The following is a 22,694-nucleotide window of genomic DNA, read 5'->3' as shown; positions in this document are numbered from 1 at the left end:
TTTTTTTTTTTTTTTTTTTTTACACTGGTTTTTGATAATTTTTTCATCATTAAATTAAATAAAAATAACGAACTGTATTGGGAATTTGATGATTTCTGGCAAAAGAAAAAAGTTAGATTAATGTTTGGTGAGCTTTTGAAAAGCTGAAAACCTCGAGCGAGCATTACCATTCATGGAAAAGATAAATAAAATAAAGAATCGAGCTTTACCAGCTGTGTCTAATAATTTATAGCTAAGGCAATTGTGTTCCACAATCTTTGTGGCATACCACTTGTTCACATCTAGAGATTTTTCCATGCGAAAAACACAAGGCTCAGTTTACTAATTGTAATAATACAATTGGTTGAAAAAATTTAAAAATATCTTCTAACTAATTGTATTCAGATATTTAGTATATCGGCCATATTTCTGTCACATTGAAAATTTCTCATTCAAATCAACCAATTCATTTTACATGTTGATAAAGCATGATTTTGGAAACGTTTTTTTCTTCTTTTTTTTTTCTTTTTTCTTTCCTAAACAAACGATATTATCTACACTAAGAAAATGAGATTGGTTTAACCTCACAATAGGCTAGCAGCAATGTGATTCAAATTCGTTTTTGGTTTGAATTGAACATAAGTCCTTTCATTTACAAGTGAAGAGGAATACCACTAAACTGTAATACTAAATGGCAGATTATTGAATGTCAAATTATTGCAATTGCATTTTTTGTGTGTATTAATGCGTGGAATAAAATAAGAAAAATGTTACGGAAACTTTCTCAAAAGTGCAACACTCCATAGACTATATTTTACCTTATAGTTTAACGTCAATTATCATGCTAACATTATAAAATATTATGCCAAAATATGAGGCGGTACAGAGTCCATGAAGAGTTTCACTTTTGAGAAAGTCTCCTTAGAGTATCTCTAAAGAAGATGTCAAAATGTCCCAAATCAGCAATAACAGTAAGAAAGGACAGCAGTAATGTTTTCCAACTAAGAAGCCAAATCTCATATAGCGTGACATGAAATGACATCTTTCCCTTTTGCTGCCAAAGTTGATAGCACTTTCAAATTTTTTTAATATTTGACATATTGGGTGGAGGCAAAACTTTAAAACATGTCAAAGTGTCACATGAACTGTCAAAATTAAATTTTATGTTTATATTTGGCATCTCCTTTGGAGATGGTCTTAACATTTATTATAAAATAAAGTGATTTTTGTGTAAGAGAAATACTGAGGGGAGTGAGACTCTCCATGGACTCCCTCGCATTTAACAGTTTAACGTTAATTCTCATGCTAACATTATAAATATTGTGCCAAAAACAAGAGATGTCAAAAAGTATGGAAAATCTCACCCTTAACTTTAAGAGAGTTCCCATAGCATTTTTTGTCAAAAAGTATGGAAAATCTCACATTTAAGAGAGTTCCTAGAGCATTTTTCTTTGCAGTATGACTCTAATTTAGTACTCGAACAGTTACGATGTAAAAAAACTTGCTAATGGATTTAGACCATCTCCAAAGAAGATGTAAGAAATGTCAGATAGGCATATAACAGTAATAAATGACGTATCATTTACACCAATCGAGATGTCAAATATGACATGGAAAATAAAGCTAAGCTGACATGGACAAAGAGATGTCAAATTTGAAGCTGCCTTCAAATTTGATTTTTACTATTTCCAAAGACATCCCACTTGTCTTACCCTAAATGCTAGCATATTTAAGTATTATTTTATTATTTTTAAACTAACAACCAACTTTTATTATTTTTGTTTGAAAAAACATAAATAAAACTATAAATTTTGACATATCGGAAAAAATGACAATATATCAAATTACTAAGTTAGCTATTAAATTAAAATTTGATGTTTTAAATTTTACACTTCTTTTAAAGATGCCCTTGGTCTCCTTATCTAAAAATGTTTACCTACATTAGCAGTCGGCACATTTAAAACATGGGATCTCTGCACAAGAACAAAAGTTAAATGTTAAAGCAGATTTTCTTTCACTTTATAGATTGGGGAGAAAGCTCCTCTCTAATCGCTGTAGTCTATATGCTGGATACACTCATTTTATCTGGCTGGACGGAAACTGGAAAGTGTATGCTATATTATTGCACTTCACCCACTTTGTTATGCCATTCTTGAAAAACTTCGAAGTGTGTTAAGACTCTCGATTTCATAAAATGATTCAAAGAGTAAAATAGTAAAAGAGTACGGTATCCATCATTGAAATTCATAGGCAATGAGTGCTAATTGTAGGTTAAGTCTATATCACTTTAACATTTAACTTCTAATTAAATTGTGAAAATTAATGGAGAATTTAAATTTGTGCAATTTAGAAATCACATAGTGTAAAATACAACAAAATTAAAACCTCTTTGCTCATTTTGCAAATTACTCCCAAACCTTATGGTGTAAGCAATCAATTCATTATTTTTTAGGGTAAATTACATTTTACCCCTTCAGGTTTGAAGTTGATTTCAATTCCTTACAACATCTTTAAAACATTTCAATTTCATACATTTACTTATCATTTTATTTCAATTTCATACCTCTGTTAGAAAATCTGTTAAGTAAACCGTTAAGTGAGGACGTGAAAAATATAAGATCCCCATTTGTACCGAAGTGGCTGACACATTTGTACCACGTGACTAAAAACTTAATAAAATATTTAAAATATTAAAATAATTATTTAAAAAAAAGTTCACAAAAAAAAGTTCAAAAAAAAAAAAAAAACAAGATCCCCTTCTTCCCCAAATCCCCACCCCCGCCCACCCTCCCACCCCCCAACCCCCCATCCCCCATCCCATATCACCCAATCGGAGTTCTGGTGTAACAGGTCTTGAGCAGAGATGACGTCCATGTCTCTGCTAAGGGCAGGGTAGAGGTTCTGGATGACCCTGATTGTCCAGTCGGGGTTATCTGGTGGGAGCCGGAAGACTTCGAGAGCGCACTCGTGCTCGTGGCCGATGCAGAAGGGGCACTGTTGTTGTTGGTCGGAGTTGGGGCTGATGGGGGACTTGGATTTGAAGTCGAAAGGTCGCTTGGCTCTGGCAGGTGAGAATATCACCCACTGCTTCGTCACCGAGTCTTTCCTCAATTGCGGGGTTCGAGCTGCTGAATCTGATGCCATTGCCTTCCCTTCATGTCAGTTAGACGCCATTGCGAGTGATAGGGGATGGGGAATGGGGGAACGGGTGGGTGATGGGGGGTGGGAGGGTGGGCACTGGTGGGGATATGGGGAAGAAGCGGATTTGTTTTTTTATTTTTTTTATTTTATACTTTTAAATAATTATTTTAATATTTTAACTATTTTATTAAGTTTTTAGTCACGTGGCACAAATATAACAACCATATCAGCATAAATACGGATCCCATATTTGCCACGCTATCAATTAACGGTTTACTTAACAGATTTTCTAACCGATATATGAAATTAAAATAAAATAATAAGTAAATATATGAAATTGAAAAGTTTTAAAAATATTTTAATGAATTAAAATTGATCAAATCTGAAAAGGTAAAATGTTATTTACCCTATTTTTTAATTCAACTAACAAAGTCAAGGGGGAAGCTACAAGGGGCTAGGGTAGTCCCAAGCTTGTCCTGACTTCTGTGAAAGGTGTATGAAATCCACTCGCGACCCCAAAGAACGTGGTTAGACTTTTTTGATTTTAAATTTATGTGGTTGTTTAATGAATCGGTGAGTTTGGTGGTGAGGGATTTAAAAAAAAAAGAAAAAGAGAGGTGCAATTTTGATTAAAAATAAGCAACCACCCTACTGTTTCTATTCTCTCAGCCATATGTTGACATTTTACGAGTTCAATTTTACAAATGTATATAGATTTGTGAAAGGACTCCCTTCACTCAGAATTCTGACTTCGCCTAATTCCAGTAATAATCCCGTTGGGGCTTTCAAGTTTGGAAAGCCACAAGCTCGAACAAGAATAAAGAGAGGTACATCATTTTACTCAAAAGTCTGAAAAAATGCTCATTGAAATTATGAATGCAAATCGAAATAATTTGCTGTCTTTAATTTATAACCCTCATAACCAAAAATAAATTGAACAAATTAATCAATGAATTTATCCAACACCTACATAGGCTGCGTATACATTAATTTAGTACTAATTAATCCAGCCACTAAACCAAAGTGGAACAAGATGAAGTTGCAGGATTATATAGTGCGGGAAGCAAGTACTTCCTTCCGTTAGAACCATTGGCATTGTAGCTGGCACCGGTGGTGGGGTCCTGCAGCAAGTCCCCGGCATAACCAGGATAAGCTCCCTTCCCGTAAACCCCAGGGCAGGCCGAGGAAGCTTCTAGTGGTGCCTCGGCCGGGCCCTGGAAGTATCCATTTCCGAATGGATTGGTGGCTGTCCCGGCCAGGAGGCTAGCGAGGTTGATGACCATGCCGTCGAGACCCACGTCGTTGTTAGGGGCTACAAGGGGTGGGCTCTGGGGTCCATAGATGGGCTGGTGGAATGGCCACGCGCACTGCCCCGGGCATTGGGTTTCCGAGTTTCCGACCCAAATGTAAGCGAACTTGGAGTTCTTGCTGCCCTTCGTGTGTCCGGTTTTGGAAGAGCCGGAGGCAGATCCGTGGGTCCCGCACCGGTTCATACAGAAGCCATCGACAACCACGTCGGCGGATGTCAGGACAACGTTGATGGCGTTTTTCTGGTCGCCCTTTGCGGCCAATGCGACAATCTGTTTGGTGGTGAGGGATTTGCCGAGGGAGTAGCCTTGGTCGAGAATCTGTCTCCCCAGAGAGAGGGAGAGGGAGTTGGAGGACTTTTTGTTGGAGGTGAGGTGGTAGTATTTCTCGGTGGTCTTCCACCAGGCGGCGACGGAGGGTTGGGGGGTTTTGGAAGGGGAGGAGGAGGACAAGGAGGAGATGAAATCGGAAACAATGGCTTTCTGGGACGGCTTGAAGTTACCGTACCAGATGAGGTTGATGGTAATTTTGCCGGAGAGGAGAGGGCCGTTGTGGTATTTGAGGAGCTGGGTTTGGTCTTGGACAAGCTCGCTCAGCTTCCTTGTTGCCAATGAGACTTGGAACAACCTGCTGGAACCAAATGAAACTTGGAACAAGGTGGCCACAACAAACAGCTTCATAAGCCATTGACTAGAATTCAAACCCATTTTTTTCTGAAAAAAAAGATTTAGATTTGGGAAGGTTTTTTATGTTAAAAGTTGGGAGCGAATGAGATGTAGGGGTGTGGAATGAGAGTGGGGTGGGGAGGGTGTTTATATAGATGTGAGGACTGAAAGGAGGAGGTTGATAAGAAAGTTGAGATTGGGTTGGGGAAGGAGTGGTGGTGCAGTGGCTTTATGACCGCATCTAGATTTACGAGATGACAGTGCTGAGCCAGCTAAGTGAATTAGGACAAATAAGACAGCCAATGAGGATGAGAATCGAGTGCGACAAAAGAGAGCTCTTACTGTCAACTGTCAAATTTTCTTTTTCCACTCTTTTAATATGATAGATTAGATTTAAATGGTCCAATAGGACAGCTGAATGTATAATCATTTTTACGTATGTCTACAATAGGAGGCCTTAAAATTTTTATTATTATTATTTTTTTCAAATTCGAAGCTACTTGTAGAGCTCATACTGTATCGAATTTCAACAATTTGAATCGTTTATTTTTTTTTAAATTGGATTTCATAGATCTTTGCAAAATATTAGCCAATCGAAAATATTTGAGACATTTAATTGAGTTTAAAGAAATTAACTAACACTTTGTTTAATAAAATAAATAAATAAATTTCATCGTGATAGTTAAATAGGTAAATAGTTTCCAACAAAATTAAATTTTTGCAAAAATTAGCTATGAATCGAGACTTGCAAATTAAATAGTTCGGATAGTTGAAGTTCAACGTAGAGTGGGCCATGCAACTAGTCCCTATTTTTACCCAAAATGAGAACCCCTGAATAAAGAGCCTGTGTCAACAAATGTTGAGCAAACATATGTACATTTGCTTATAAGTCTTGTCGAGTTATATCGACGCACGATGTCGAGATATATTGAATAGACATTCCATCAAACATTTTTGGTGGACAATCTTAGGTTCGGTACAAGACAATCAAAGCATCCCCTAATGACAATCTCAAATGTGTTTTCTATCCTTCGGAAGGTCTCACAACTATTTTGGCTTCGTAATGAATCTTCTCTAGCATGAGAAGAGAGATAAGCCCTAAGAAGTATATATGTTTGACGTATTGTTTGGGCCCAAAATATTATTGTTGGGCCGAGCAGCAGGATGTGCTCGGCCCAAGGTGATGATAAATACTATGGGCCGAATAATAAGTCCCGGGCAAGCTGGCAGGGTCGGCCAAATCCTATCCTAAGTAGTCCGGATAAATAGAAAAGGTCGAGGAAGTCCTAGTGCGACCAGGATTCTCGACCGGCAAGGAATGGAGTCCCGAAAAGAAGGAAAATTCAGAATCCCAGTAGGAGTAGGTTTGTTTGAGTTAGAGGCGAAATGGGACAAGGACTCCCAATCCAAATCAGAATTGGTTTCGAGGAATGAGGCACTATAAATACAAGAAATCATGCAACAGAATAGTCCCTTCAAAATCAGCATACAATTGCCCTGCGCAAAACCTCTCAAACACCTTGAGATTTTTCCTTTTCTTTTCCTGCCGACACACCTTCAGTTTGGATAAACAGCACTGTGGAAGCACCCGGCGAGCACTTTCAGTTTGGATAAACAGCACTGCTGCCGCAGAATCAGCCGACCGAGAAGCACCTTCAGTTTGGATAAACAGCACTGCGTCGAGGTCACCTTTATCTATCTAAGTCTCGGCCGAGAGGGGTTTTCGAACCTTTATTGGCAGAGGTCACCTTGCTAGCCTTCTCGGCATAGTCAGGTGTTACGAATTGCGTTGCTCGGCGTACTGGACGCCGAGTGGTTTTATGATTGGATACTCACAAGTGAGTTTCAGGGTTCGGCATTCCGACGGCCGAACTACGTTTACCATCAAGACATACATCACGTTTGAGTACCTGTGCCCATATAGTTTGGTCTCGATTCGACGTGCTTATACTCTTACGAATATAATCACAGCGACCGAATCAGGCTCGGACGATTTGTGAACTCCGCAGAATTAGCAGCCTTGTCTTCAGGCTGTAGAACCCAAAGACCGAGAGTGTACCTTCCTTGGTCGCAATCGCAAGATAGAGAAGTCAACGACGCGCTCAAAGCTACATCAACAAATTTTACTCCTCGGCCAAGCTCGGCCGACGAGTTGGCACGCCCCGCATTCGACCGAAGGACGTAGTTAGCTTATTAGTTACTCAGCCTGCGCGCCACGTAGGTTTTGTAATTTTTAGAGTCAACATTTTGGCACGCCCGGTGGGACCTTTGTGTTAAACCTTCGGAGTTCATGCCCGTTGAAACACGGTCTACAAAGAAGAAAACAACCATGGGAAAGTCAACAACTGACTTGTCAGTGCAAGGCCTTGGGCAGGATTTGCACTCTACAAAAAATCCGATCATTGTTGCGCCACCCAAGGCCACAAGTGTAACACGCCGAGAGAATGAAATCTGTCTCGGCGGGCAACCTCACAACCCAACAGTCCCGAATCAAACGGCTGGAATGTTTGTGGAAGGAATTGTGGAAGATTGTGATGACGATGGTGGGGAAGGTTCCGATCCACCAACTAAGACATTCCTTAGGAGACGACTGGATGAACAGTATCGCCAGGTCGAGCAGTCGATTGGTCAAAAGATGAATGATTTGTTAGAAGCCATACGAAGTAACAACGATACACAGACCAGAATGCTTGAACTACTGGTTAGTAAAGCCTTCGAAGATGGCCAGGTCGGCCAACCTCGGCAGCTCTCGACGAATGTGCCCATACTAGCCGAGAGAGGGTCCGCTCGGCCGCAACCAGTCCCCTTAGAAAGAAGAGGACTAGGAAATAGATCCGAGGGACCAAGCCAGGGAGAAGAAGCCGCTCCCGTAAACATGACCGAAGTACAAAGAATGATTGATTTGGCCATGAAGAAAGGGCCAAAGTTTCCAAAATTCATCCATCCATACCCGGCTTATGTAGAAAGGTTTGAATACCCACGAGGATTTAAGATCCCTGATTTCAGCCTCTTTGCCGGGGAATCGTCTTTATCCTCATTAGAACATGTGGCTCGGTTCACAGCGCAGTATGGAGACGTCAATAGCGACTTCTACAAACTACGGTTGTTTAATTTTTCACTGACAGGCTCAACTTTCGCCTGGTACATTAATCTTCCACCCAATTCTGTGCAGAGTTGGGAAGAGTTAGTCGAAAAGTTCCATGAACAATTCTATCGGCCAGGGATGGAGATGTCCGTATCATCCTTGGCCAGGATGGCTTAAGCATCCGACGAATCTCCAATGGAGTACTTAACAAGGTTTAAGTCGGCCAGGAATTGGTGCCGAGTACGACTCCCCGAAGTGGAGTTCATCAGGTCGCCCTTAACGGATTAGACGTGGAGTACAAAAAGAAGTTTCTGGGGGCAAATATTCGAGATATGTACGAACTTGCTCAACACGTCGAACAATATGATTATCTGCTCCGAGAAGAAAAGATATCAAAGTCACCGTCCCGGGGGACGTTGTATAAGAACCCCACGGTTAGCTATGCATCGGCCGAAAGTGAAGACCCTCAGTATGCTAGTGTGGATGCGGCCGAGATAGTAATAGACAAACCCTATGTTTGCAAGGCTTTGGCGCAAGTAAATACCAAAGACGCCAAAACCCGTTTGGCTGCCGAGGAAACGAGTAAGTCATCAAAAGTATACACTTTTGATATCACCAAAGCTGATGCAATTTTCGATCAATTATTGGCAGCAAAAATCATCAAGCTTCGGCCGGGACATACTATCCCTAAGGCCGATGAATTAAAAGGAAAGATATACTGCAAGTATCATAATTCTAATAAGCATACAACCAATAATTGTGTTGTGTTCCGGGACACAATTCAAAGTTGGATCGAAAAGGGAAAGTTGAAATTTCCGGAAAAGATGGTGGTCGACGTTAATCATTTCCCTTCAACAACGATTGGTATGGTGGATGCTCACCTTCCCAAAAACAAAGGGAAGGCCGAATACGTCCCGGTGCAACATGTCCATCAACGGAATGGTCGCACAAGACTACAACTTGATATTTTTTCAAATGCACCACCAACGGAACAATCGGGGCCACCTGCCGATGAACCTATGACGAGGTCAAGTTCCGACGAAACTCATGGATCAAAGGTTTTATGTGACTATTGTAAAACACCAGTTGAACCTGGGAAGAAGACATCTTCAACACCACCCACGGCCCCTACAACATCATTAAAGGGATTAGGTCCACGACGTCAAGTGTTTGATCGACTCGGCCCACAAGTACAGCCGACAGACCAAACCTCGGTTAGGCGGCGTCTTGATTTTGACGCACCTTTTTATAATGAGGATTATTACTCGCGCAATACCAACAGTTCGGGCTCACCAGCCAATCGCAAAACTTTCAAACCACCCAGGACATCGGATCAACGCTGGTACAGTTACAATTCTCCGACTGGCTTATATACGGCGCTGTCCAAATCCCAAAAACGCCGTCGTCAACGGATAGATTGCATGGCTCAGCGATGAGAAGCGCAGGCCAGCCCTTCCAACCAGTGGCAACCAAAAAAGGCCGTGGACAACATCAGCGAACGGCCAACCCCGACTATCATGACCGAGTTGGCCGAAGGGAAGAAAGTAGCAGCTGCCGGTTTCGAAACCACCATCGAGGAGGCTGAGAAACGTATCAAGATCCTTCTCCGACCTGGGGAAACGAGAGCTTGTCTAGAGTACTTTAAACAAGAGGCCGAAAGGAAACTTTTTCCGTTACCACCGCGCGAGCCGTTTATCAAAATACGGTGCAACTTACACCCTCCATTCCTCGGTGAATCCCTGTAATACATGCGAGAGTTTCATAAGAACTACTCTGCAAATGACTTGTACGGACTCCCCAAGGCATGTCAGGAAGCCCTCGACTTAGCTCTAACTTGCCCTGATGCCGAGCAAATTATCCAGAAAACTTCCGACCCAGCAATTAAAGCCAGGTTCCAACATATACGGGAGGCTCGAGTCCTTGGTTTTGAGGTCGATCCCTATACAGACATCGACACCGCCGAATTACCCTTTTCGCTTGAAGACCTCTAGCATTTGCGTTATCATTTCGAAGTTTTCTCGGCTGTATCGCTCTTCGGCCTCACGGCCGATGAGGAAAAACGGATAACACGGTTGGATACATATCTAGACACGAGGAACGCCCGTATTGCTTATGAAGAACGAGCCCGTGTAACCAAGGATCAACATAAATCTTCGGCAGTCAACATCGTCGACGGAAATAGCCCACCCGCACTCGATTTGGTTCCCACGTCTCAGATACCGGTTCTTACCGAGGAACTCAAAAGTTTGATCGAGGATGTTCCGTCGACTGCTACGGGGGTTAGTTCTGCAGAAGACGACGACCACGATCCAATGGGCCCCTCGGTCCTCGAACATATGGAGATCAGTATGGTCCATGTCTTACCAGCTGAATTCCAACCAAGTACCCACCAGTCGAATTTCTTGGACGGAGACGTAGTTGCCGAGGAAGCAACACAAGTAGACTTCGTCACAAACGACGACGATAGAGAAAACTGAAGCGGGGACAACCTTAAGGCAGCTTTGGCCGAGCTATTTCCCCGCTCCCCCTCGGTTAATCTCCAACACCTAAAGCCGTTGTATGTCACGGCTCACATCGAAGGATTTCCCATTTCCAAAGTGTTTGTCGACTGTGGAGCCACAGTCAACATTATGCCAATATCCGTCATGAAGGCTTTACGCTGTTCTGATAATGAACTCATTCCGTCAGGGATCACTATGAGCAGCTTCGTTGGTGATAAGTCTCAGACTAAAGGGGTGCTCCCGTTGGAAGTTAGCATTGCCGGTCGTCAACACATGACGGCATTCTTTATCATTGATTCCAAGACCGATTATAACGCATTACTTGGCCGCGACTGGATCCACCAAACTAGTTGCATTCCTTCATCACTCTATCAAGTCCTCATCTTTTGGGATGGCAAATCGGTCGTAGTCCACTCAGCCGATAACCAACCATTCGAGACCAACATGATTCAGGCTCGCTATTATGATGATCACGTCAGCTACATCACCCTCCAAGGCCTTAACGAGGATGGACGGCCGACGAGAATTTCGGTACAGAAAGTGATTGAGGTCGGCGCCGAGACTGTCCAACAGGATTCGGCGAGACTTGGTTTGGCAAATTTAGTCACCAATGCCGATGATTGAGCACACCACGCAAGAACGGCGTCAGGCCGCGGTTTCATCCACAATGGAACGTCTGCTGGCCCATTGGTACGCCATCACCAAGCAACCACATTCCGACATCAATTTAATCGAATTTTTGGCCGAAGCAGATAACGGCCCCGCTCTATCTTTCGATAAAGTTCAGGCTGCGCCGGCCGAACTCAAAGACCATCGGCCTCAAGTCAAGGACCCATTAGAAGAAGTTAACGTAGGCATGGCCGATGATCCTCGAACATTGTTTATTGGCGCGTTACTCCCACCGTCCATGAAGGTCGAACTCCGTAAGTTACTCCAGGAATTTAAAGATTGCTTCACATGGAGCTATCATGAAATGCGAGGCCTCGACCGAAACCTTGTAGAGCATGAGCTACGCATCAAGGAGGGGTGTAAGCCTTTTCGACAGCCTCCTCGCCGATTTTCGAACGAAGTACAACTCGGCATTAAGGAATAATTAGTTTGGCTTCTAAAAGCCGGGTTTATTAGGACCGCACGGTATGTCGAATGGTTGGCCAATATCGTCCCCGTGTTAAAGAAAAACGGTGCCCTTCACATTTGCATCGATTTCCGTAATCTAAATCTGGCTACTCCCAAGGACGAATATACGATGCCGATCTCAGATTTATTAATTGATGCTGCAGCTAATCATGAACTGCTATCTTTTATGGACGGTCATGCGGGTTACAACCAGATTTTCATCGCCGAAGCTGACGTCCACAAGACGGCTTTCCGTTGCCCGGGGGCACTTGGTACTTACAAATGGGTAGTCATGCCTTTCGGCCTCAAGAATGCCGGCGCCACATACCAACGAGCCATGAATATGATCTTCCACAACTTAATCGGTACAATCGTCGAAGTTTATATCGATGATGTGGTCGTAAAATCCAAACGTCGTCAAACACACCTGGACGACCTAAGGCAAGCGTTCCTTCGCATGCGCAAGAACAACCTCAAGATGAACCCGGCCAAGTGTGCTTTCGGTGTTTCGGCCGGTAATTTCCTAGGATTTTTGGTGCACCATCGCGGCATCGAGGTCGATGAAAATAAAGCCCGCGCCATCATTAGCGCCCCACCTCTGACGACAAAGAAACAGCTCCAGTCGTTACTCGGGCAGATAAATTTCCTCCGTCGTTTCATCGCCAATTCGGCCGGTAAAATGAAAGCATTCTCTACGCTCCTTAAACTGAAGGAGATCGACAAATTTGAATGGTGCGAAGAGCATCAAACTGCGTTTACGCAAATCAAGGTGGCCCGTTCCACTCCACCCGTGCTCGTTCCACCTTGTCGCAACAAACCCCTTAAATTATACATTTCGGCAGCCGCCGAATCCATTGGTTGTCTCCTCGCGCAAGATAATAATGTCGGGCGTGAACAAGCTATCTTTTACCTTAGCCGAAACCTGAATTCCCCAGAGCTTAATTATTCACCTGTCGAAAAACTTTGCTTAGCGTTGTTTTTTGCCGCGTCCAAGCTTCGGCATTACATGCTCCCAACAGTTACGCAGGTCATCGTCCAAACAGACGTAATTCATTACATGCTGACTCGGCCCATTGTCAAAGGCCGAATCGGGAAATGGACATTCGCCTTATCAGAGTTCAGCCTTCAGTATGTACCCCAAAAGGCCGTCAAGGGGCAAGCCCTCGCCGATTTCCTGGCACAACACCCATCCCCTTATGGTTTTGAGGGAGGCGACGTCGACATTGGTTTCGTCACCACACGCGATAACCATTGGACTATGCATTTTGATGGTTCCAGTACTTCGACCTCGGTAGGTGTCGGTATCGCAATTCAGTCGCCTGACCACTGCCGATGGTATTTTTCCCTCAAGCTAGATTTCAGCTGCACCAATAATCAGGCCGAGTATGAAGCCCTCATTATCGGCCTCCATGTCTTACACGATCTGCGGGCCCCCCGCGTTCTCGTCCTTGGTGATTCTGAACTTGTGATTAACCAACTGAACGGCGTGTTTCGTTGCATGAGTTGTACTTTAGCTCCCTATCACATGGTCGCCACCTACCTGGCCGAGTCGTTCGAACGAATCATATTTCAACACATTTCACGTATTCACAATACTGACGCCGACGAACTCGCCCAGATCGCCTCCGGAGCACAACTCATGGGGGGCAAACTAGGTCGAATTATGGGAATTGCGAACACGGGTCAACGCTTGTACCCCACCTTGATCAATCAGCAAACTCTCCAACGCGCGCACGTAATACGTACAAGGGTAATGTCGCTCCCATCACTACTAGAACGAGGAGATCCCATAGAGGTATGTGCCGTCGAAGTAGAACCAGATGATTGGAGAAAGACGATGTTACGGTACCTCGATAACCCCAATAGGAAGCACGACCGAAGAACGAAGGTGCTCGCCACGAATTACGTGTCGTATCAAAATGAATTATATCGCAAGGGCGAGGATGGTTTACTACTATTGTGCCTCGGCCCACACGAGGCTGCCCAAGCAATTGCCGAAGTACATGAAGGAATTTGCGGGGCACACCAGTCTGGACGAAAGATGCGCTGGTTGCTCCGACGACACGGTTATTTTTGGCCTAATATATTAAAGGATTGCATCGAATATGCACGGAGATGCGTATCATGCCAAATTCATGGACCCGTGCAGAGAGCCCCGACCGAATTACTACACTCGGTTACTAAACCATGGCCGTTCAGGGGTTGGGCAATGGATGTAATTGGCAAAATCACGCCATCATCGGGGGCAGCGAAACACGCGTGGATAATTGTAGCAACTGACTATTTCACTAAGTGGGTTGAGGCAAGGTCATACGCCGAATTAACTGCTAAAGAGGTATGCAACTTCGTAGAGGAGAATATTGTGACCAGATTCGGCGTGCTAGAAACGATCATAACTGATAATGGCACTATATTTACGGTCGATAGGTTTAAGGAATACGCGGCAAGATTGAATATCCGACTCGAGCAGTCTACGCCATACTACCCACAGGCAAACGGGCAGGCCGAGGCAAGCAATAAAGTGTTGATCGGCATCCTTGAAAAAATGGTAAAAGAGAAACCTTGGTTGTGGCATTTGAAGTTAAATGAAGCATTATGGGCATACCGAACTTCACCCCGGTCGGCCATTGGAACCACTCCTTACGCGTTAACTTATGGACACGACGCTATGTTACCGGTCGAATTGAGTATAAGCTCGTTGCGACTAATCGAGCAGAGTGATGTGTGCAGTATTGAATATAGTCAAGCGATGAGACAAGAGTTAGAAGACTTAGAAGAAAGTTGAATCAACGCGGGAAACTTATTGGTAGCACAAAAGAAAATTGCCGAACGAGCGTATAATCAGCGTGTAAGACAAAAAACGTTCGGCGAAGGAGAATTGGTTTGGCAAACTGTGTTGCCTGTTGGGATTAAAGACCCCAGATTTGGTAAGTGGTCACCAAATTGGGAAGGGCCATTCATCGTTCACAAAATCCTCGGCAAGGGGGCATATCATTTAAGAGATCGGACGGGTTCAGTTCACAAATTGCCGATTAATGGAAAGTTTTTAAAGAAGTACTACCCAATTACATGGGAAATGCAAGAGTAAGTCCATTGTATTGACAGCAAAACGACCATTGTATTGATAGCAAAATAACCATTGTATTGATAACAAAAGAATCATTACAAGAGAACAAATACAATGATTAAATTCCTAAGGGGTCGAGGGGAGGAAAGTCTCAAGGGCAGCTTTCAGCTCCAGCCACTTCGCTTCGCTCAAAATTATCTCAGCCTGCCGCGTCTTCTTGTTGCACTGCAGTTGCTGGATACGCCGTGCGCTGGCAGCGAAGGCCGTCAACCGAGCCTTGTTAGCCTCAAAATCCTTCTCAAGCTCGGAAGCAGCAGCCGACCTTTGCCGTTGAAGGTCAGAAATCTGACGCTGGAGGTCAGAGATCTGGCGATCAAACTCGGTCAGCTTTGCTTTCTTTGCCTTGAAAGCCTCCATCTCTACTCGGCCAGCCTCATGTGCGACCTTGGCCACCTTCAAATAGTCCTCGGCTTGTAGGGCACGCTCGAAGATAAGAAAGTGTTGCCGAGTCCGCTCCAGGAGGTCGGTGAGGAAAGAGATGCCCTCCGGGCTCAGGTGACCACCGCTGGCGAGGTCATTAAGACACTCTCCAACAGAGTCAAGGCCCTTGCATCGGAGAGCTTGGGAGGCATTAAGAGACAGAACTTCGTGCAGCTTCACGAAGACTTCGGCCTCGGGCACGGCGCCGGCTGGTTCGGCGGGAGCAGTCTCCTCTCGGCCTCACCGGTCGTGCTCTGAAGAAGAGCGTCGAGCTCCACTTCCCACGATGGCTGCACATGAAAGGGAAACTTTGTGAAGGAAAGTAAGACGTCGTGATATAGCGCATAAAGAAAAAGGGGATTGTTTTAGACCTGCCGAGAGGAGACTTCGACCATGCCCTCTGGGTCATTGCTCGAACCCAGGGAACTTAATGGCCGAGCCCAGTGCCTTAGACCGCTACGTAATTCACGCGGTCGATGGAGGTCATCTACATTTGATGGCCACGAAGGCGGCCAGGAAATATAGACAACGCCCCTCGGCGCATAAAATTGCCGATGAAATGAATGTTCAGGCACCTGACATTTAATAGTCTTTTTAAAAAACATGTGTCACGAAAGAAAATCAACACAAAAGAAACAAGACTTACAAAGGCCGAAGAGACTTCCTGTGGAGGAATGGGAGGGTCTTCGTCCTGCGGGTGGATCGGCGTTTCGGCCGTGGCCTCAGGATCGGCCATAGGTCTCTTGCCACGATCCGCCGCAGGACATGGTCGAGCGGTCGCCTCGACGACCGGAGGAGGATGGATGGGAGGAGAGTTGACTGGTCGACGGCGACGTTGCAGCGGGACTTCGTCACTCTCGCTCTCGACATCCTGAACAAAAGGAGAAAACATTTAACATTACGACCAGAAACCTAAAGAAATAAGTGAAAGCAGAATTATACCTCCAAAACGACCTTTGGAGTCGAAGGTGCTTCGGCAGGCGCAACCGACTTCCCCATTTCAGGCGCCATGACCGGCTCCGAAAGTGGAGCGGGTGCGACGATTGGATCGGCCAGGGAGACGGCTGGAGGAATCGGGGTTGGAAATGCCGGGGCAGCCGGCACAGATGGAGAACCGGCAGGAGCAGGCGTCCCAGTAGTGTCACTGGGGACAACATGAATTTCCCGGTCGCCCTTCTTCGCCAATTTCTTGACGCGTTTAGAAGGGCGAGGGGCCTCCTCTGCCGGCTCGGGCCTTCTGTGGGGGCGTTTGGCAGGGACCGTCCGCTCGGTGACAAGGGTCCTCTTCGTGGGCACCTTCTTTGCCCTTGCCACTGCGGCGACCACCTCGACCGTCCTCGACCCGCGACCCCCTGAAATAGCAAAGTAATTAGTAACGATGACAAGTGAGTTTTTCTTTTTCTGAAGTAGCAAAGTAATTAGTAACGAGGACAAGTGAGTTTTTCTTTTTCTGAAGTAGCAAAGTAATTAGTCAATAATATACCTTGGACCGACTCCTTAGGTTGGGTCGAGGGCGCTGGTCTGGGCCGGTCACCAAACACTTTGCTCACCACGTCTTCGGCCAAGGCGCCGAAGAAGTCGCCGGTGTACTCGTCCCACCAGTCCCCAAAAGTGTCGGTGCCCAAGGATTCCGGAACGGTTGGCCGAAGACGGAACTTCTTGCACCGATCCTGAAACTCTTGCTCCGTCGTCCGGCACTCCCTCTCGGAAGAACCAGAAAGACGTCCCCGGCTCAGGAGGGAACGAGAGACGATCAGGGGTACGGGGCAACCTTGGAGGTAGCCGAGCTGCCGGGCGACAAAGTGGGGCTGGTAAACCTCTCAACTGGCTCGGCGAGCATCGCAACCAAGGGGAAGGTCGCGAGCCAGTACGATTGACCCCCAGGACTGACGGAGACCCGCATCCTCAGCCTCGGCCCAAGCTGCGGTCAGGAGCCCGATCGAAGCAGGGTACTCCTGGCGCCGGCACACCAGGAACTCGTCGTCCGAAAGAACATCGAGACTGAAAAAATGCTTAAGGACCTCGTCAGCCCGGTGAGGAGGAGCCAGTCGAGAGGCCGGTTGGGGGCCGAGGGCGACCGAGCGTTGGAAAATGGGGACCTCAGGCCGAAGAATAGAAAAATAGACCTGCAGCCAGAGCTGGAAAACCCAGAGCGGCCCGTTCTGGTGCGGGTCAATCTTGTTGATGGTCGTCTCGGCCAAGCAACGAAAGACGTTGGCGAGAATAGCCGGGCTGAGCGCCAGAGAGTGACCACTAGCCAGGGCCTGGGCCACCGGCATATTCTCGACCAAACACTTGTTCGACCTGGTACAACAAATAAATTTGTTGTACCAATAGAAGAGGAAGGCTTCATGTTCTCCCTTCCTGAGACTCTCTTCGCCTCGGCCGACAAAGTGGAGAATCAGAGTATTGTAGTTGAAGAAGTTCTTATGAAGCTTCTGAACTCTTGAAGGCTCCCGATCGCCTCGGCTGAGCGTTTCAACGGCCCGCTCGTCCAAAAGCGCCTTCAGGTCGAGGAGGGAGGGGCATCCAGAAAGAGCGGCGTCGATTGGGAGGCCGGATGGTGGAGTCCCAAGAATGGCCGAGATGTCAAGGATTGTAGGGCCGAGAGGGCCGAATGGAAGGACCATGGTGTTGGTGGCCGAACACCATAGAGTCAAGGCCGCCATAAGCAACTCCTTGTCCATGGTAATCTCCATGGTCGAGAGCAGGATGGCATCATAGATACCAAGGGCTTTCCACTCCTCGTCGAAGTAGGATCTCATTCGGTCCACCCAGGCGGCCCAAGCTGTGGTGGTCGAGGGCCAAGCTCCTTGAGGCCGAGCCAAGCACCATTTCGACCAGTCAAACCCTTGAAACAGGGGTGTTAGGCACTGCTCCTTGAGAAGGGTGGTGATGCACGACGGCACTGTATCTCTGAAGAGGGGGCCCAGGATCTGATGAGTAGTGGCCATGTCGTTCTCGAAGCGTAGTGTTTTGTTTGCGCTCCGATCGATGAAGTCTTTACACTTGTTGATTTCATCGGAGAGTTTTGAGATAAAGGAGGCCATTGGAAGAGATGATAGGAGATAGTTTGGAAGAAGAAGGGATTGCAGAGGGGAAAACTGGAGAAGAAATCGCAGATGGAAGAACTGGAAGGATTTTTGCTTAAACGAATAAGTATGATAAAATTGGGATTTTGGAGTTTTTGAAAGCGTAAGATGCGAATGGCAGAAATGTGGGTATTTATAGGCTTTTCAGAATGAATATCAAACGTCTGGAATTCGAAAGGCACTGGAATTCGAAAAGCACTGGTTCAATTTGGGGGGAAATTTAACTGGGAAAGGTTCCAATCATTTCGGATATTTTGGGAATCTGCGAAGAGGGGATCGAGGAGTCGAAAATCCAGGATGCACGATTGCGTGCGACGCCAATTTTAATGCATTAATGAGGATAAGACGTTCCAGTTAGTGCACGGTCTCGAGGCCCATGATTGAAAGTTTTAAGAGCGGCGGAGAATCGACACGTGGCCACGCGTTGGGGGCAACGAGGAAAGTGCAATCATGTCTCATAAATGCGCAGGAATAACGGTCATTAAGGAAGTAAAGTCCAAAAAAGCAATAAACGTTTTCGCTTCTTCAAGGCCGAGGCCTGACCAAGAGTTAACAGTCGGCGACCTCAGAAGCGAGGGGGCAATGTTTGGGCCCAAAATATTATTGTTGGGCCGAGCAGCAGGATGTGCTCGGCCCAAGGTGATGATAAATACTATGGGCCGAATAATAAGTCCCGGGCAAGCTGGCAGGGTCGGCCAAATCCTATCCTAAGTAGTCCGAATAAATAGAAAAGGTCGAGGAAGTCCTAGTGCGACCAGGATTCTCGACCGGTAAGGAATGGAGTCCCGAAAAGAAGGAAAATTCAGAATCCCAGTAGGAGTAGGTTTGTTCGAGTTAGAGGCGAAATGGGACAAGGACTCCCAATCCAAATCAGAATTGGTTTCGAGGAATGGGGCACTATAAATACAAGAAATCATGCAACAGAATAGTCCCTTCAAAATCAGCATACAATTGCCCTGCGCAAAACCTCTCAAACACCTTGAGATTTTTCCTTTTCTTTTCCTGCCGACACACCTTCAGTTTGGATAAACAGCACTGTGGAAGCACCCGGCGAGCACCTTCAGGTTGGATAAACAGCACTGTTGCCGCAGAATCAGCCGACCAAGAAGCACCTTCAGTTTGGATAAACAGCACTGCGTCGAGGTCGACCGGTTATCTATCTAAGTCTCGGCCGAAAGGGGTTTTCGAACCTTTATTGGCAGAGGTCACCTTGCTAGCCTTCTCGGCATAGTCAGGTGTTACGAATTGCGTTGCTCGGCGTACTGGACGCCGAGTGGTTTTATGATTGGATACTCACAAGTGAGTTTCAGGGTTCGGCATTCCGACGGCCGAACTACGTTTACCATCAAGACATACATCACGTTTGAGTACCTGTGCCCATATAGTTTGGTCTCGATTCGACGTGCTTATACTCTTACGAATATAATCACAGTGACCGAATCGGGCTCGGACGATTTGTGAACTCCGCAGAATTAGCAGCCTTGTCTTCAGGCTGTAGAACCCAGAGACCGAGAGTGTTCCTTCCTCGGTCGCAATCGCAAGATAGAGAAGTCAACGACGCGCTCAAAGCTACATCAACAAATTTTACTCCTCGGCCAAGCTCGGCCGACGAGTTGGCACGCCCCGCATTCGACCGAAGGACGTAGTTAGCTTATTAGTTACTCGGCCTGCGCGCCACGTAAGTTTTGTAATTTTTAGAGTCAACACGTATATATCTTGTGAAGTAAATTTCCCATCCCATCGGGATATTCTTGCATTCACTTGATGGAAAGTATTGTAGGAAGAATATTCATATCTGTACAAAAAAGAAAAATCTTATTTAATACAAATTATATCCATAGTATTCCTAAATTCATATTTCCTTCCTAAACATTACCATATAATATTCGTTTATTCGGTTTCTTTGTCCCTCCATTTTTAAAATGTTAAAAGGTGTAGACTTAACGTCGTTTTGGATCCATTTTTGACCAGCTGCACCCGTTTAATAGCTGTCGCGACTTTTTGCATTTAGTTGCAGGACAAAAAACATTAACAATTTAGTCACACCCTCCGCCACATAAAGTCCACCATACCCTTGAAATAAGGGTATACACATAAAAAGCAAACAAAACGGACGCGTTTTTGTCCTCGTCCACCCTGACAGCGAGAGGAGTGGGCCCAAAACTTTGTCTTCTTCATCTGTGCTGTCTTTTTATTTGTCCTTAATCCCTTAGTTGGCTCAACACTGACCTTAATCCCTTAGTTGGCTCAACACTGACCTTAATCATAAGTCTCCAGATCCTTTCCTTCCACGAACCCAAAATTTTAAAATACGCAACGCGTTGTCCTGCTGGCCTCTCAGTCTGCCCTCTTTTACTATCTTTCTTTAACTTTTCAGTCAATATCCTTCGCCTCCTTCCATGCACTTTCTTCCTACCCAACTCTTCAGCCCCATATATTAACTCCCCCCTCCTCACTCCATTTCCATCTCACTCCACAAGATCTTCAGCTCCATTAAGATCCCAAGAACCAAATTTAATCACATTTTTTTAGGAAAAAAAAAAAAAAAAACCATGGCAGCTTTTGCAATTTTGAAACTAGCCCTTGTATTTTCTTTGTTTCATTTCAGCTCAGCAGCTAGGAGCCTTGCTGAAACTTCGGACCAAAACCAAATGCAATTCCAGTACCACAACGGCCCTCTTCTCACCGGAACATTCTCCGTCAACTTGATCTGGTACGGCCGCTTCACCCCCTCCCAGCGTGCAATCGTTTCCGATTTTCTCACCTCCCTATCCAAACCCACCTCCGACCAACCGTCCGTCGCCACATGGTGGAAGTCCATAGAGAAATACTACCACCTCTCGAAAAAACCCTCTTCATCTCTCTCCCTCTCCCTGGGAACCCAAATTCTTGATGAAAATTACTCTCTTGGAAAATCCCTCACTTCCCGCCAGATCCAACAGCTGGCCTCGAAGGACGCCCAAAACTACGGGATCAATGTCGTTTTGACATCGTCTGATGTTCTAGTCGATGGGTTTTGCATGAACCAGTGCGGGACCCACGGCTCATCCAACGGCGGTAGTCAAATCAGAGGATCAAAAACCAAGTTTACTTACATTTGGGTCGGAAACTCTGAGACCCAATGCCCAGGGCAATGCGCGTGGCCGTTCCACCAGCCCATCTATGGACCCCAGAGCCCACCTCTCGTGGCTCCCAACAACGACGTGGGCCTGGACGGCATGGTGATCAACCTGGCTAGTCTTTTGGCGGGGACCGTGACCAACCCCTTCGGAAATGGCTACTTCCAGGGTCCGAAGGAGGCTCCTTTGGAAGCTGCTTCCGCTTGCCCCGGGGTCTACGGCAAAGGGTCCTATCCTGGTTACGCTGGGGACCTACTGGTGGACCCCACAACCGGAGCTAGCTACAATGCTCATGGATCTAATGGGAAGAAGTACTTGCTTCCTGCTTTGTACGACCCTTCGACTTCAACTTGTTCTACTTTGGTTTAGAGGAAATACGAATTAATATTAGGGTATATTTACAATACTAGAGGGAGTATAAACATTAGGGAGCTGTATTTTGGTATTTAAATATTTTTTAATTCTTTTGTATCACATTAAAAAATAATAAAACTACATTATTTTGTTAATTCTTTTAAGGGAACTTTAATGAAAAATTCTCACTTTAACAAAAAATTACATTTTTACACTAAAAAGTTAATCTTGATACTATTCACTTTACTCTTTATTTTGTCCTTATTATTAAAACTCAAAATTTTCAAACATTTTTCATTAATTTTCTTTTCTTTTAATCCTTATCAGCATGGTATTGTTTTGTTATGTTTAGTTATCTTGGGGTATGTCCCAAAGTCTAACACAAAAATCAATTCTAATGGCAAACGTGGCAAAATACATATAAAGTTAATCTACACCTCAAAAGAGGTGGACAATAATTTCTTCATGAAAATAAACTACAAATTACAGTATGATATTATGTACAAAATTATTTCATTAAAACCATAAAAGGATAGTTTCTCTAAGCATGCCAAATTTTGATTTGTTTAAAAGGGTTACGAGTTATACGTGCAAAGGCAAGTATTATCCAAAATTACCAAACTTAGACATAATTCCCACTTTTACTACCGAATTTATTAGTTTAAAGAAAAACAATTTTTGAACAAACTATACATTATATAGTTTGAGTTTTATGTTAAAATTCAAGGTAAATGAGGGGTGTAGATTGACTTTAATACATAATTTGTGCAACTAAATTAATAACATT

The 22,694-nt window shown here is 45.0% G+C and overlaps 2 protein-coding genes across 2 annotated transcripts; one reads left to right on the top strand and one right to left on the bottom strand.

Annotated features, from left to right (window-relative positions):
* Positions 1–3,990: 3,990 nt before the first annotated feature.
* Positions 3,991–5,325, bottom strand: LOC137718341 (protein PHOSPHATE-INDUCED 1-like). The gene has a single exon (XM_068457871.2). It carries the CDS (start codon positions 5,133–5,135, stop codon positions 4,134–4,136), a length of 1,002 nt encoding a protein of 333 aa, XP_068313972.2. The 5' UTR covers positions 5,136–5,325; the 3' UTR covers positions 3,991–4,133.
* Positions 5,326–20,821: 15,496 nt separating this feature from the next.
* On the top strand, positions 20,822–22,062 carry LOC137718402 (protein PHOSPHATE-INDUCED 1-like). Its single transcript, XM_068457942.2, has one exon. The coding sequence runs from the start codon at positions 20,987–20,989 to the stop codon at positions 21,920–21,922; it is 936 nt and encodes a 311-aa protein (XP_068314043.2). The 5' UTR covers positions 20,822–20,986; the 3' UTR covers positions 21,923–22,062.
* The last annotated feature ends 632 nt before the right edge of the window (positions 22,063–22,694 follow it).

This window comes from Pyrus communis, chromosome 8 (genome assembly GCF_041283825.1).
Source record: "Pyrus communis isolate YQ-2024b chromosome 8, ASM4128382v1, whole genome shotgun sequence".
Taxonomy (NCBI): Eukaryota; Viridiplantae; Streptophyta; class Magnoliopsida; order Rosales; family Rosaceae; genus Pyrus; species Pyrus communis.
This window is presented reverse-complemented; position numbering and strand designations above follow the sequence as displayed.

Coding starts and splice junctions, on each gene's coding strand:
- LOC137718402 (XM_068457942.2), top strand. CDS start 20,987: ATGGCAGCTTTTGCAATTTTGAAACTAGCCCTTGTATTTTCTTTGTTT.
- LOC137718341 (XM_068457871.2), bottom strand. CDS start 5,135: ATGGGTTTGAATTCTAGTCAATGGCTTATGAAGCTGTTTGTTGTGGCC.